This window comes from Streptopelia decaocto (genome assembly GCF_964273445.1).
Source record: "Streptopelia decaocto genome assembly, chromosome: 23".
Classification (NCBI taxonomy): Eukaryota; Metazoa; Chordata; class Aves; order Columbiformes; family Columbidae; genus Streptopelia; species Streptopelia decaocto.
The window spans coordinates 1,934,167-1,948,076 of NC_138678.1; the positions used below are offsets into that span (position 1 = coordinate 1,934,167).

Below are 13,910 nucleotides of genomic sequence, written 5' to 3' on the forward strand. Positions count from 1 at the left end.
TGTGATCCCTCCTCGGCACAACCCTTCCTGGCCCCAGAGCAGATCTTTGCGGTGGGGCTGGATGGATCCGAGACCCTCTGGGAGATGCTCAGCTCTCCAGTTTCCTCGGGAAGAGACGTTACCTTGTTGTGCTCAGCCTGGGCTCTCATCGTCTCCGTCTTGGTGGGCGAGGAGGAGGCGTCCAGCTCCGACAGCGTCCGCTCCTTGGACTCCAGCCACTTGAGCATCGAGCTGGCCTCCTCCTGCACCTCCTGCATCTTCTCCAGCATGGCTGCGAGCTGCTGCTGGCGCTCCCGCAGCGCCGCGCCGAGCGCCTGGTGCTGCTGGCTCACGTCCGACACATCGCACTGGATCTCGGTCAGATCTGGTGCCAAAAAGCAGCCCGAGATGAGAACCGCTGCCCGCCTGGCCCATCTTAAGCTGGACTATCAGGTTCTAGACTAGCCCTAGGCGGGAGGAGCAAGAGGCCATGCTGCTGTCTGTCTGTCTGCAGAGCAATGTCAGACTGTCCTCACCTCTCATGCCAGAGGGGCCTTTCCAGCCGCATCACGTATGGATGTTGACAGTTTGCAAACAAAGCAAACGCCGCCGTGTTTGTGAGACTGATGCGAGCTGAGCCCCCCATTCCCAATGTCACTGCTAATACAGCACTGAAGAATTTGACACCAAAACATAAACGCCGTTTTTATGCACCTATTATCTCATTGAACCGGCGAACTAACAGCAGATAACGGGCAATAATTAAAATCGCTCTTCAAACTGAAGGGTTGGCTGGGTTATAATCCCTTAGAACTAATAAATTTAATTGCAGGCCTTAAAACGACCTCTCATTCATCAGCTTTTACCACCACCCGATGGGGTGTCGGGGTGCTGCCCCTCCCCGTCCTTCAGCCTGACCTACACCCTCCATCGCCGCCTGCCCGTCCCGCGGCGCGGCTGGGAACTCGCCAGCCTATTTGCAGCCTCATTTCCCCGCGCCGGGACGCTGCCGGTGTCACATTGTGCTTTACACGCTCACGGATGGGAAACGCACAGACAGAAAGGGACGGGGAGACGGCGAGGCGGCCGCGGCACGCGTGCGATGGCACGGCGGTGACGGCACGGCGGGGACAACCAGCTCACCTTTGCACGTGTGGAATCCGTTCACGCTGCTGGAGCCTCCCGCAGCGGGCAGAGCCGCACCTGAGCGGAGGGGATGGAGACAGAGAAGACAGACGCGTTAGGAATGCAGACAGCATCCTCCAGGACACGGAGCACAGCGGCCACAAAGCACGGACACGGCGTCTCCATGAGCCCACTCACTGGATCAGCCTTAATTCAATTTGGAACCCATTTCTTGCTCCTCCACCCAACACACCCACTTCCCCAGAGGTGCTGGACCTCGCTGGACGAGAAGCAGAAGAGCCGAAGCCACCTGGATCTGGGCACCTCTCCCAGCATCGCCCAAGGTGGACGCGGCACCTACCCAGACCATCATACCAGGGGCCACCAGCTGCTACCCTAAGCATGACTTTGTGAATTATAATATCAAGTGAGACTGCGGGATGCCTTCCCTGAAGAGATTAACTCCCCTGAAGGTATTAACTCCCCCATATTCTCCTTTTCTTACGGGCTGAAGCTATTTAAACGCCACTTTGGTGCATGGACACGCTCTCTTTGCCAAGAGGCTCCACGCGGGATGCACCGGTGTCCCCTCCTTGGACACCAGACACCACAGCTACGTTCACAACCAAAGGGCGATTCACCAGAAACATTATCGGGTAAGTCTCTATCTAACCACACGTTTTAAAGCTTTAATGGACGTGAGGGGCTGCAGCTTGGGTCACCCACAACAAGCACCCACTCCTCTTGGAGGTTTCCCATCAAGTTAACCCCGACAAATACATCTAGACTGTGAATTCCCATAAATGCCCATCAATGATGAGAGTCCAGGGACTCGTTCTCACGAGCTGGAAGACATCTTGTAGTTGGTTTCCAAATGAACCAGACATAATCTCATAGCTTCACAGCCTTGAAGCCAAAAAGGAGACCAGCAAATCACGTCTGGATATCGCAGTCTTAAATTTCATCCAGATAGGAAACAAATACAAGAGTTTGACTCCAACGTGCAGCCCTCGGGAGGCTGAAGCTCATCACCAAGATGATGGAGCCGCCTCCACGAGCTCCCACAGGGCCAAGCGCCTGAACTCGGTGCTGCTGCAGCATGAAGCTCCATCCACACCACAATAACGTGTCCCCACGGCAAAGGCCGGGTAATTCAGTGCTTGTTACGCCACAGCAAATTCAGCCACGTTGGTGGGCTCCCAGCCCTTGGCTGATTTATTAACTCAATGAGTAGCGGCAACTTGACCACCGGGCTGAGCCGCACGATACTTGGACCACCATGGGCCCTCTGAAATCTCTTAAAAGGGGGAAATAATCACATTTTTTGCTTGAAGCGGGGTCAGAAAAGACACAGCAGTGAGAGCAAACAGTGTGCTGAGGAATTCGGCATCCTCAGGAGAGCCGGGCTGTGACTCACCTGCCTTGGCCGCGGTGTCGGGGGCCGTGATCTCCATGATCAGGTTCTCCAGGAGGGTCCCTCTGCGGCCGATCTCCTCCACCTGGGCCCCCTTCCCCATCCATTCCTCCAGGAGATCCTGCTCAAAAAGCAAATGCTGGGGGTCAGAGGCCGCGTTTGCCCCGCCACAGCCCTCCCTCCTCATCCGTCACCTCTGCGGTGACACTGGGACACGGCGCAGACCGCACCGGCAAAGTGGGTGTCTTCATGTTTATTTCTGTCGGGGGGAATCAAAGAGTGAAAAGCTCTTCCCTAACTCACGGGTCTGCTGCAGGAAACCTTCTCATCCCTCCCACCATTTCAGGGACATCCCTCCTCGTCTCACCATGACCCAGCCTGACGCGAGGCCGGTCCCCGCAGCTTTCGGCACAGCCCGGCGATGCGCCGGAGCCGGCGACGTGTCGCGGGTGCGAGGGCTGCGGGTGACTCAGCAGCCGCCTGTGAGTCAAACCCTTGGCACATCCTGATTTAAAGCATCGCTGTGCCGGAGAGGAGCGGGGGTTTGGATGACGGAGGACGCCTTCTGCGTCTAGCAAGGGGAAACACTCAGGGAAAATGAATGTACTCGGGTCTCCCACCCCCAAATATCCCCCTGAGCAGGCGGGAGAGGGAAGGGACACCAGGCAGGGACCATGAGGACCTTGGCAACGCTCCCTCCTCTGCAAGCCGGGCACCATGGGACGCTCATACACCAGGGGCTGCAGCCCCGCGAGCACAGGGGAGCCCAGGACTCCTGAGACCATAGAACACCTCCAAGAACTCCACTCCCTGGGATTTATTCCATATTCCAACATTTCCACAGCAGCTGCCGACTTGCCCGGTTCGGCTCCAGCTCCTGCTGCCCACCTGGATCTGCTGCCTGCGCTCGTGCAGCTCCTGGGTGCCCAGGGAGGTCTCAGCCGGCGGCATTTTGCCTTCGGTCTCCTTCAGCCACTTCCTCACGGCCCCGACCAGCTTCCGAAACTCATCCAGTTGCTCCTGGCAGGACGACGCATCCTTTTCTCTGCGAGTGAAAAGGTTTTTGGAGAGTCAGAGCTCGTGCTTTGCCTCGCAATTACCCCCGCTTGAATGTCGCACAGTTGTGTCTCTAGGAGCCCTTCTTTTTATTATTATTATTATTAGATGTTGCTTAGGAACAGCGCAAGCAGCGCCAGCCAAAAGCGGGGTGCACGCCGCGGCCTGCCCCCCCAAATCGTGGCCGGTGGCACTTTTGGGGACGCTCCAGCATCGCCGTGGTGGCCGACAGCCCCGGGACCACCACGGTTGACCTGCGCTGGGGTCTTTGTGCAGGGGGGAGTGATGCTTTTGGGAAAACAAGACTCATTCATGCCGCCTCAGCCCAGCCAGCTGCAGCCTCATCTATTCAGCCCGTCCCTGAGGAACAAGGCAGCCCCGGGCAGGAGCCACGGGCCCCCCCGGCTCAGCGCTCACCCCACGCAGCTGCTGGCCGGAGGCAGCGCTGTGCTCAGCGCTGAATGACCCGGGGTTATGATGAGATTCATCTGCTTTTCCTCATCACCTTCTCTGTATTCAGCAGGGAGTTTTTGGAGACAGCGCCCAGGAGGTGTGACCCGCTCGGGGACACAAGTGAGCTATCGCTCCAACCCTCGCCAATTCAAGCCCAGGCTGCTGCTAAAAGCTCCTCTGTATCCCCACCTTGAAGGGGACTCTGGGGACAGGCTGCTCTGCTGTGTCACCTCTCGGAGAGCACCCCGGGGACAGGCTCCCCCCGCCACGATGCTCCGGGCGGGAGCTGCGGCAGCCCACACGCCGGGAAACGCACCGGCGCCGGCTCCTGCAGCACCAGGAATTTTTCACGACGCCCCCAGCCAAAGGCTTTTTTTAAAGCGTCAGCTGGAGCGAGCTGCCTCACATCTCCGGCGTGGGAGGAGGGAGGCAGGAGGAGTTTGCTCTTGCCCCCCCGCCATGGAAAGGAGGGCTCTACAAGGTCTTGCTCTGACCCCCAAACTCACCTCCCCTGGCCGGGTCCCTGGGACTCACCTCTCTTTTGCCACCTTCTGCAGCTGCACAAAGTCTTTCTTCAGGCTCTGCAGCTTCTCCTGCTGTTGGGAAGCGCCGGGAGCGAAGCCGCAGGAGCTCAGCTCCGCAGCCAGGTGCTCCAGGGTGGTCAGATCCTCCTGGTGCTGCCTCAGCTCCGAATTCAGCTCCTGCCAAGAGCAAAGGGTGATGCCAACCGTGCCCCTGCCAGCAGACTGGGGCAGGGGGGCAAACCAAGCGGCCCCATGTCCCTGTGCGGGCAGCACCATGGATCAAACCAGCACCTGCTCCCACCTCAGAAAATACTTTAAGCAGCTCTAGGTGCAAGTTCCACCTTCCCCAGCATGCAGGGAATGGGATGGGGGGGCAATAGCCCAAACCAACCCAACCCCCACAGCACAAGTGTCCGGTTTTACACCAGCTTAGAGCTTTGCCAAGGTTGTGGCCAAACCTCCCGCCTGGTAGGAAACCAGAGGGGGGAATCCTGGCGCAGCAGTGACCGGGACCCACGGCATCTCCGAGGGCTGTGTCACATCCTGCACTCGCTCGCTGCCAGCGCTCGGGCGTGTTGCCGTATTAGCCCTGCGGAGTCTTTAATCTGTAAAACCTGGCTATATTTGGAGAGGCCCCTAAGAGCCTGGCTAGAGATCCCTTCCGAAAAGCAGCCCGGCCCCGGGGAAATGCCATTCCCCTCTCTCACTGATGGAAACAGCCTCCGCTGCTCCAGCCGCGCTCCCTTCCCCAGGCAAAGCGCCAGCACGGGTCCTGCCAGCCCAGGAGCAATCCTATTTGTCCAGGAAGAAATCACTGCAGAACATCCCCATCCCAGAAACCCCAGGCCAAGGTGGAGCCTTCTCCCCCTGCATCTCACCTGGATGTGCTGGGAGAAGTGAGCGATATCCTGCTCCGGCCGATTCCCAGACGCCAACACCCGCGCTCTGCTCTCCGTGAACTGCTGCAGCTTCTCCGAGAGCTGCTCGTACTGCTCGACCTTCGGGAGGAGACTCTTGAGCGCGTCCTCCCGGTCCCGCTGCTGCTGGCACAGCCTCCCGAAACGCTCCGTCACCTCGGCCAGCTTGGCCTGCAGGGCCGAGGCCGTGGGGCTGTCTGCCGTCTCCAGGAACCGCGTCACCATCTCACGGGTGGCTTCTAGGCAGCTCTTCTGCCTGGCGATGTCCTGCTTCAGCTTCTGCGGGAGGCACACAGACAGGGATGACATTTTAGGAAAGCTCTTGAGCAAAACTGGATGGGCATGAAGAGGTGAAGAGGCTGAGCAAGAATCATTTTCTATCCCTGTTTTCCTTTGTCATCTCCCCAGCCCTGGTGCCTGATATCCAATCCCTGCTTGTCCGCAGAAGAAAGACTTCCAACAGGTCCTGGCTTAAAGAAATTAAGTAAAGGTTCTGCTCATATCCCTTTTTTAGGTTTTTCTGTGCTTTCAGAATACTGTAGCTGAACTCCTGCCCGGTTCAGGTCCTGCGCAGGCGCGTTCGAGGCGAGGGAGCGCAGGGACCGGCCTTACCGTGCTGGTGGCAAGCGAGTCCTGGATGGAGGTGGAGGAGAGCGCAGCCGGGTGCTCTCCCTCCAGGCTCTTCTCGACCTCGGCCACGGCCTGGAGAAGGTTCTCCAGGCTCTCCTGGACGCTCTGGGACTGGGCGATGGATTTCTGCAGCAGGTCGGAGCGCTCGGCCATCTGCTGGGAGAGGCTCTGGAAGCGGCCGACGATGGCATCTGCGGAATCCAGCGCAAAAGGAGAATCAGCGGCAAAGAGCTTCTCGCCCGCTGCTCGGAGAGCAGTGAGGACCACGTGTGGCTCCTGCCGGACTCTCCGATGCTGAGTCCCCATCCCCAAACTCAGCAGCGAGACAGGGAACCCAAGGCAAACAGCCAAACTGGATCACAGCTGTCCCCATGGGCAAACACAAGTGTGTTGAAGACGTGTTGTTGAGCGCCTTTGTCCCATCTTCCCCCAAAAGTGGGAGATTTCTTCTTTCCCACCTCCCTGGCTGGTTTTCAGGCTCTCCCCAACCGTGCCTGCTAAAGCTTTGCTCCGTACCTGTTGTTTCCTGAATGTGCCCATGGTCCGGGGCCGGCTCCCCTTGCACCTCCAGCAGGGACTGAGCCGCTTTCTGGAGCTTCTCCACCGGCACCTGATGCTCAGCGAGGTCTCCCTGCAGCTGCTGCTTGGACATGAGACAAGGCACGAATCAACGGTGGATCATACACAGGAGAGACTGCACCCGCAGGGAGCTCAGAGCTCCATTTAAACCCTGCTGAGGGATCCTGTTCGCTTAAATCACAAAATCATTAAAGAAAATTAATAATGTAGGTTGGAAGGTCCAACCTCATGGTGCACACAGAGCTGGCTCAGGGGGTCTGGGCTGTCCCAGTGCCACCCTCATGGGGAGGAATGAGAGGAAACAGCCTCACGTTGCACCAGGGGAGGTTGAGGTTGGATTTAGGAACAATTTCTTCCCCAAAGGGCTGTGGGGCATTGGAACAGGCTGCCCAGGGCAGTGCTGGAGTCACCATCCCTGGAGGGTTGGACAGACAGACACGAGGTTCTCAGGACATGGGGCAGTGCCAGGGGTGAGTTATGGTTGGACTTGTTGACAGAATCACAGAATCGTTTTGTTTGGAAGAGACCCTCAGGATCCTGGAGTCCAACTGTGCTCAACCAGCCACAAAAGCAACTGGATCAAGTTTCTTCCCTGCTGCTGACTGCTCACAGCGGCAGCCAAACTGCCCCCCAGGTGCTACCGCTCCCCCAAGAGCTGCCCCACGGAGCCCATCCGCACCTTGGCGCTGGCGAGCTGCTCCTGCAGAACAGCCGGGTCTGAAGAAACCGTCTCTGAGAGCACTTTCCCAATGGTGGTTTCGCTGTCCTGCAGCCACGTCCTGAGAGACTCTGCCACCTCCTGGAACTGCTGGTAGTGATCCAGCAAGGTGCTCAGGTGGGAGCCCAGCTTGGTGCACTGCAAAGGGCAACAGGAGGGTGAATAAAAGAGCAAGGGGAGGATGCACACACGCACAGAAATCATCCAGAAAGAAAAAATTTCAAACCCAATCTTGCCATATGTGTTAAAGGAATTACAGGAAACAACAGAGGGTGTCACTCTTGCCCAAGCCCTGGGAGGAGACAATCCTTGTCCTACAATCTACATATGTGCTACAAGTCCAGACAGACACTCAGAAGTGAAACATTTCTCTGCCATCCCTGCTTGTTAGACATGCACAGGAGGGAAAACAGCAGCCAGGGTTCAACTCGCAGCCTTGGAGAGCCCTTCCCCTACCTTGGAGTGCAGTGCGGTGTATCTGTGTGTCGCATCCTCCAGCTTGCTCCTGACCACGCTCCCGGACGCCAGCGCCTGGGACCCCGCGTCCCCAGCAGCTCCCTCTGCATCCAGCACCTTCTGCCCCGACATGGTGACAAACCGCAGGTCGCCTTTGTGGGAAATCACGTCCTCCGAGAAGCTCCCCTGTCGCAGGAGCAGCTGCCGGAGAGCCGCGGGGTCGCTGTCCCCCTTGTGCATCCCCTCCAGATCCTGCTCCGCTTGCGTCAGCCAAGCCTCGAACTCCCCGTGATCCCGCAGGAATTTCTGCAGCTCGTCCCGCAGGACCTGCACCTGCTTCAGCTGCGTCTCGGACCGCGACAGGGCCGCGCCGTACTGCTCCTTCAGCTCCGCCAGCCGGCCCCGCAGCCGCTCGCGCTCCTCCCCGGCCAGGCTGGGGCCGTGCTTCTCCAGGAACGCCTGCGCGGACTGCGTGGCCAGGATGACATCCTGCTGCTGGGACAGCAGCTCCTGGTGCTGGGCCTGGAAGGTGCCAACGAGCAAAAAGGACAAAGGTGAGAGCCTGGCCCAGGTTGGCCAGAGAGGTGGTGGATGAACCATCCCTGGAGACATCCCAGGCCAGGCTGGACGGGGCTCTGAGCAACCTGAGCTGGTGAAATGTCCCTGCTCATGGCAGGGGTAGATAAGGTGACATTTGAAGGTCCCTTCAACCCAAACCCTGTGATTCTGTGACACCTGAAGACCAAGCACCCAGCGAGTGTGGTGAGGCCACACGTGTGATGGAGCCTCCACACCCTTCCCACAGCACCAGCAAGGTGGGGAACACCCCAAGGTGGGGGGACCAGCAGGAGTAACCCCTTCTCTAACCATGATGGGCACCTTCTCTCATCACCTTGATTGCACCCACCCACCAACACACAGACCGCATGTCCCCAAGGGCGTCAGGCAGGGACTTCCCAGGAAATCCCGAGTCTGCCATCTGGAGAATCACCCTGAACAGGTGTTTTGGAGGCCAGACCCGTCTCACAGCCCACCCTGCTCCCAGAGGCAGGCTCAGCGTGGGGGGCAGCACGCTTTGAGAGGGACGAGGTGTCAGTCCTGACCTTCAGCCTCTCGTACTGCTCCTCCAGGCTCTCGGCAGCGCTGGCTGCTCCCGCAACGTGGCCATCGGGGACATCCTGAGCGCCCGTCCCCGCTCGTGTCCCCGGCGCTTGCTCGATGGGGTGCGGTCTGTACTCCAGGAGCTCTCCCTTCTGCTCCAGCGATGCCACCCAGTTCAAGAGGGAGTCGATCTTATTGCTGTTCTCCTCCAGTTCTTTGGCAGCTTTCACCTGAAAGCAGAGACTCCAGATAAGAATTCATTTTATGCGTGTTCAGCAAACCGCTGCACAGGGGAGACAAAAAGAAACAAAGGCAAATCCCTGGACAGTTTTCCAGCCACAGCAAACACCTGAGACACTCGGAGACCTCCAGAACACCTTGTGGCTCTCCAAAAGGGAGAAACATGCAAAGAAGCTCTGAATAAACTCAGCCTCTCGGCAGTGTTGTACTTCTCAGCCCAGGGTCCCCATTTTCCCCCCCAACCAGCTTATCTGTGGCCGCAGCTCTCAAGGTATCTCAAGAGGGCACACAGCACCACTGTCCCACCTCAGCCAGGGGACAGAGGAACAGTAAATGTCTTTACACCCCATCACCCAGACAAATACCAGGACCCCAAATGATTCTGCACCGACTGGACTTCGCTGTCCACCTCAAGCAGAGCCCGGGGGCTCCAGCTCTTTGCACATCACCTTTTCCGTCTCCTGCTGCACCGCGGCTGTCACGGCGCTCTCCAGCTCCTTCTGCGCCACCTCCGTCCTCTCCTGCAGGGAGCGATACTGCTCCTTGGCACGCTGGAGGTTCTCCTGCAGCGCTGCCAGCTCCCCGGGCTCCATCTTCGCCTTGTTCTCCTCCAAAAACTCCTCTGTGCTTTTGAGGACGCTGGCGAAGGAGGCGGCTCGGGTGTGCATGCTCCTCTGCAGCTCCTAAGCAGACGATGCCGTGAGGCTCCATGTGCTCCCGCGGCACCACCGACCCTCTCCGCCCTCCAATCCCCGGGTTTTAAAGCACTGACCTTCACGTCGCTTTGCCTCTGCTGCAGGGCGGACAGGTCTCCCTCGCTGGCTGCGCGCTGCTGCTCCTGCAGCGTGTCCTCCGCCTGGCCCAGCCAGCGGCTCAGCTCGGCCAGGCTGCGCGCCCGGGCCGCCTGCTGCTCCTGCAGCGTCTGCGGGCACAGGGGACAGAGAGGGGACAGTTAGAACCGGCCGCTGCGCCCTCGGCTCACGCTGAAAGGCAAAGGCGAGAGGTTACAGCTGGAGCATCTCCTGACGGTGAGGATGCAGCACAGAAAACGGCTTTTGCAGCTCTCCACGTGCTCCCTCTCCGGTTGCAGGGCTGAGACACCAAGTCCCCGCCGAGCAGAAGCTGCTCGCTGTGAATTTGCCACCGTTTGAGCAAGTTCCTCTCAATTTGCTCTTTGAGGAGCTCCACCATGGAGTTACGCTCCAGGTCACACACTCCTCTCCTGGGAGAGCCCAGCCACAAGTTTCTGTGCTTTTTCCATGCAACCTTACATGAAAATAGCAGCAGAAACTCATCTAATGAGAGGCAGCGATGACCTGAGGTCAGGCAGCACCACTGTGGAGCCCCAAACAACCTAAACAGGCTGATTCTTTTGATCCTGGGGTTGGAGAGGGAGCCCAGGAGAGAGAAAGCGTTTCTGTAGCTGATCCAGCTCCTGCGTTTTGCTGCCAGAGCACAAAACAGAAGCGCCTGTTTGAGCAATTGAGCATGATGTGACCTCAGAGTCCCTGCAACGTTCCCGTTCCCCTTTCCACGGGGGACACAAAAAGGTTTTTTTTGAGTTTTCACTGGGCATTTCAGCAAGGTGACGGCCAAACTTGTGCAAAACACTGTGCTTGTTGCTCCCAGTCATAAGATAAACAACAGAAGCAAATTGAAAGAGCCTTCTTAAGAGCTCTCCAGCTGCAAAGCGAGTTCTTCCTGGGTTAGGATGGGCGCACACTCAATCTGTAAAAGCAAAGCAAACTGGTTAATACACACACACACACACTCCAGAGAGGACAGGCAAGAGTTACAGAGAGCAATTGTTAATAAAAAACCACATTAATCCTGTCGAGAATCAGAGGATGCATGCAGTGAGGGGGCTGCAGCAGTGCAGCAGAGCCCTAAGGACTTATTTTTGCAGCTGCCCGCTGCCTCGATACATCATCAGCTCTTTCTCTGGGACAGCAATTCCTGACTTAGGCACTGGAAATAAGGCATTAAAACCGTGACCCCGGTGGCTCCTCTGCACAGGGATTTTTCTGGTGGGGTTACAGAGACCAGGGATTATCCCCCCAGCCCAGAGCAACTCTATGTCTCGCAGGGCACTGCCCAGACCTCCATTCTTTGGGAGAGAAGCGATTTTCCGCCTGGGAGTTACGTGGTAGGAAGGAGACAGACTTTAGAGGAAGCTCATGATGTGCAATGAGAAGTCGTAAACCGTAAGTGACATGCACATGAAATCCCAAATACGAGGTGTCTCAGCGCGTGTTCTTGTGGCCGGGAAGCGCTTCAGCGAGCGAAATGCAGCCAGGCAGCAGATGTGTCCCAACCTTCACCTGATCCGGCTGCTCCGCTTGCTGGAGACAGACCTGCAGGACCTCCACCCGAGCCGTCACCCGCTCCGACACGTCCCGGAAAGCTCTCTGCAGCTCATTGAGCAGCCTGAGCAGCTGCCGGCTCTGCTGTGGGGTCAGATCCTGGGCGTGCTCGGAGATAAGGAACTGGATGTCGAAGGCGGTGGCGTCGAGCTGAGATTTGGTGTCAGCGAGGGGCTCTTGCAGCTCCTGAACGGGGAGGAAAAAGACCTGTCAGGCAACGTGATTCTGTGCTGCACCGCTTTAGATGCACGGACAGGCAGCGGTACACATGTTTTGTCACCAGAATATATTTAAGAAATCCCAAACGCTCCCAAAAGCGCACTCGGCATCGAGGTGATGGCACCTCACCATGGTAATTTTTCAGTGCTGCCCTCCAGCGCCTCACTGAGAGATGGTTCAGAGTATGGGTGTAGGGCTCCCGGAGCCCTGAAGGTGACACGGAGCCGCCACCAGCCCAGCGCAGTCCGTGGTGACTCCGTGTGCCACCAGCAAAGCCTTCGATCCCCTGACCTCAACACCAAGGTCCTACCAGCAAACGGAGATGCTGAATTGACCCAGTCTTGAGAGCTACCGCTATAAGATGAATAAATGTAGAGGGGAACCTGGGCTTTTGGTACAGTCATCATAGAACAGAATCATTTTGGTTGGAAAAGCCCCTCAAGGTCACCGAGTCCAACTGTTAACCCATCCCTGGCACTGACCCATGTCCTGAGAACGTCATCTGTTAACCCTCCAGGGATGGTGACTCCAGCACAACCGATGGAGCCCAGGATGGGTGTGATGGGGGATCTCTCAGAGCCCCCATGGACAAAGCAGCTCTCTCCTCAACACCCTGATGAGAATCCCCATCACACACCTGCGTTTGAGCACGTTCCCCAAGCAGCCAAAGCCGACGGTTTATTTAGTGCAGAAACAAAAGACTTTGGAGCAAATACAACATTTTTGCTCCTCCTGCAACAAAGGATAAGGGCAAACTCTCGGTCGGCTCCAGGAGGGAAACGGGATTAAAAGCTTCTCTGTGCAGAGGACAGTCACTTCATCGCGCAGGATTAGGGGCATTGCCATGGTTACCTGGTAGCGCTGGAGGCAGCGACTCAAGCTGTTCGCATCGGTCGTGTGTTGGTAATCGCTGCCGTCCAGTGACTCTGCGGTGCCAGAGACCCAGCTCAGCAGCTCCTGGAGTTTGCCCTGGAGAGTCTCATGATGTGCCAGGATTTTAGCCTTAAAACAAAATTAAAGACGCATCATTGAAAGAAGAAGCAGAGCTCTCCAGGGAAGGAGCACCGGGATGCTGGGGGGAACAGGCAGCAGGGACAGTCACCAGCTCTACCTTTTCGGTTTCTGCAGCCCCATGAAGGTTTTGCAGCCGGGATTCCAGGACACCATTCGCGGAGCTCAGAGACTTCTGGAGGTTCTTGGCATCTTTCTCCAAAGCCTTCAGTAATTGCTCAGGGACTTCTTCAGGGGGGTTGGCCACAATCCGCTTCACGGCGTCCAACTCCTGATTCACGGGGAAGCTCAACTCCCGCAGCTCAGCGCCCAGCGCCTGAGACAAGACAACATCGTTATGTCTGAGATACGGTGACTTCATCTTCCCGCTGCCAAAACCGAGGAAAAGGCTTTGGAGACGCAGCTCCAAACACTGTGTCTGTCTCCTCGGAAGATTCACGACCACCCTCCAGCCCAGCGCTCGCCTGTCTTTCTCCAGGCTGTAAGATTCATTTCAGCCAAGCTTTGCTTCTTGTCTAAGCAGGGAGGAGGTGAGGCAGAGGCAGAGCCAGAGCGGGGAGCGACAGCGTTTGCATATAAATGCCTGTTAAACCTGAGACTAAACTCCCCGGCTGGCTCCAAGGAGCAGGGAGGGGGTGCAAGGGCTATGCAAGAAGCTGGGGAGAGGAGGGACGAGTTCTGTCTGGCCTAACTTCTGTCTGGCCTAACTTCCGTCCGGCCTAACTTCTGTCCGGCCTAACTTCTGTCCGGCCTAACGCCGGCCAAGCCAGGCCCAGCCCCGCTCACCTCCGCCTGCCGCAGCAGGTCGTGCAGCGCTGCCAAATTCTGCTCAGCCGGCTGCACCCGTTTGATTTTCATCTCGATATCCCGGAGCATGGAGCGATATGATATCAGCTTCTCATCGTGCTCCAGACACATCTTCTTGGTGAACATGATCTACAGGATCAACGAGTAAAACCAAACCGCAGGTTTAGACAGAAAACAAAGGATTATACACTATTGTTTTGTTGCAAAGAAGAAATCTCTTAATCACGCTCCATTTCAGGGACTTTCCACTCGCTAGTCTTATCTACAAGATTTACTACAGGAAAAATAAAGCACGCAGCTCTTTTTCCAACATAAGCT

The 13,910-nt window shown here is 57.3% G+C and overlaps 1 protein-coding gene across 7 annotated transcripts in view; it reads right to left on the reverse strand.

Moving 5' to 3' along the window:
• Positions 1-13,910, reverse strand: part of MACF1 (microtubule actin crosslinking factor 1) — a 130,598-nt gene that overhangs the window by 55,724 nt on the left and 60,964 nt on the right. For 5 of the 7 annotated variants that reach the window (XM_082071586.1, XM_082071589.1, XM_082071587.1 and 2 more), the window contains exons 37-53: positions 13,572-13,721; positions 12,886-13,101; positions 12,627-12,776; positions 11,508-11,741; positions 9,965-10,114; positions 9,642-9,875; positions 8,955-9,182; positions 7,852-8,373; positions 7,357-7,533; positions 6,615-6,738; positions 6,081-6,289; positions 5,430-5,747; positions 4,562-4,728; positions 3,407-3,563; positions 2,522-2,639; positions 1,123-1,182; positions 123-364 (exon numbers count right to left, since the gene is read on the reverse strand). In XM_082071586.1, the coding sequence (XP_081927712.1) occupies positions 123-364; positions 1,123-1,182; positions 2,522-2,639; positions 3,407-3,563; positions 4,562-4,728; positions 5,430-5,747; positions 6,081-6,289; positions 6,615-6,738; positions 7,357-7,533; positions 7,852-8,373; positions 8,955-9,182; positions 9,642-9,875; positions 9,965-10,114; positions 11,508-11,741; positions 12,627-12,776; positions 12,886-13,101; positions 13,572-13,721 (3,456 nt within the window). The remainder of the gene's footprint in view (positions 1-122; positions 365-1,122; positions 1,183-2,521; positions 2,640-3,406; positions 3,564-4,561; positions 4,729-5,429; positions 5,748-6,080; positions 6,290-6,614; positions 6,739-7,356; positions 7,534-7,851; positions 8,374-8,954; positions 9,183-9,641; positions 9,876-9,964; positions 10,115-11,507; positions 11,742-12,626; positions 12,777-12,885; positions 13,102-13,571; positions 13,722-13,910) is intronic. The other 2 variants (XM_082071590.1, XM_082071585.1) reach the window with 1 other exon arrangement.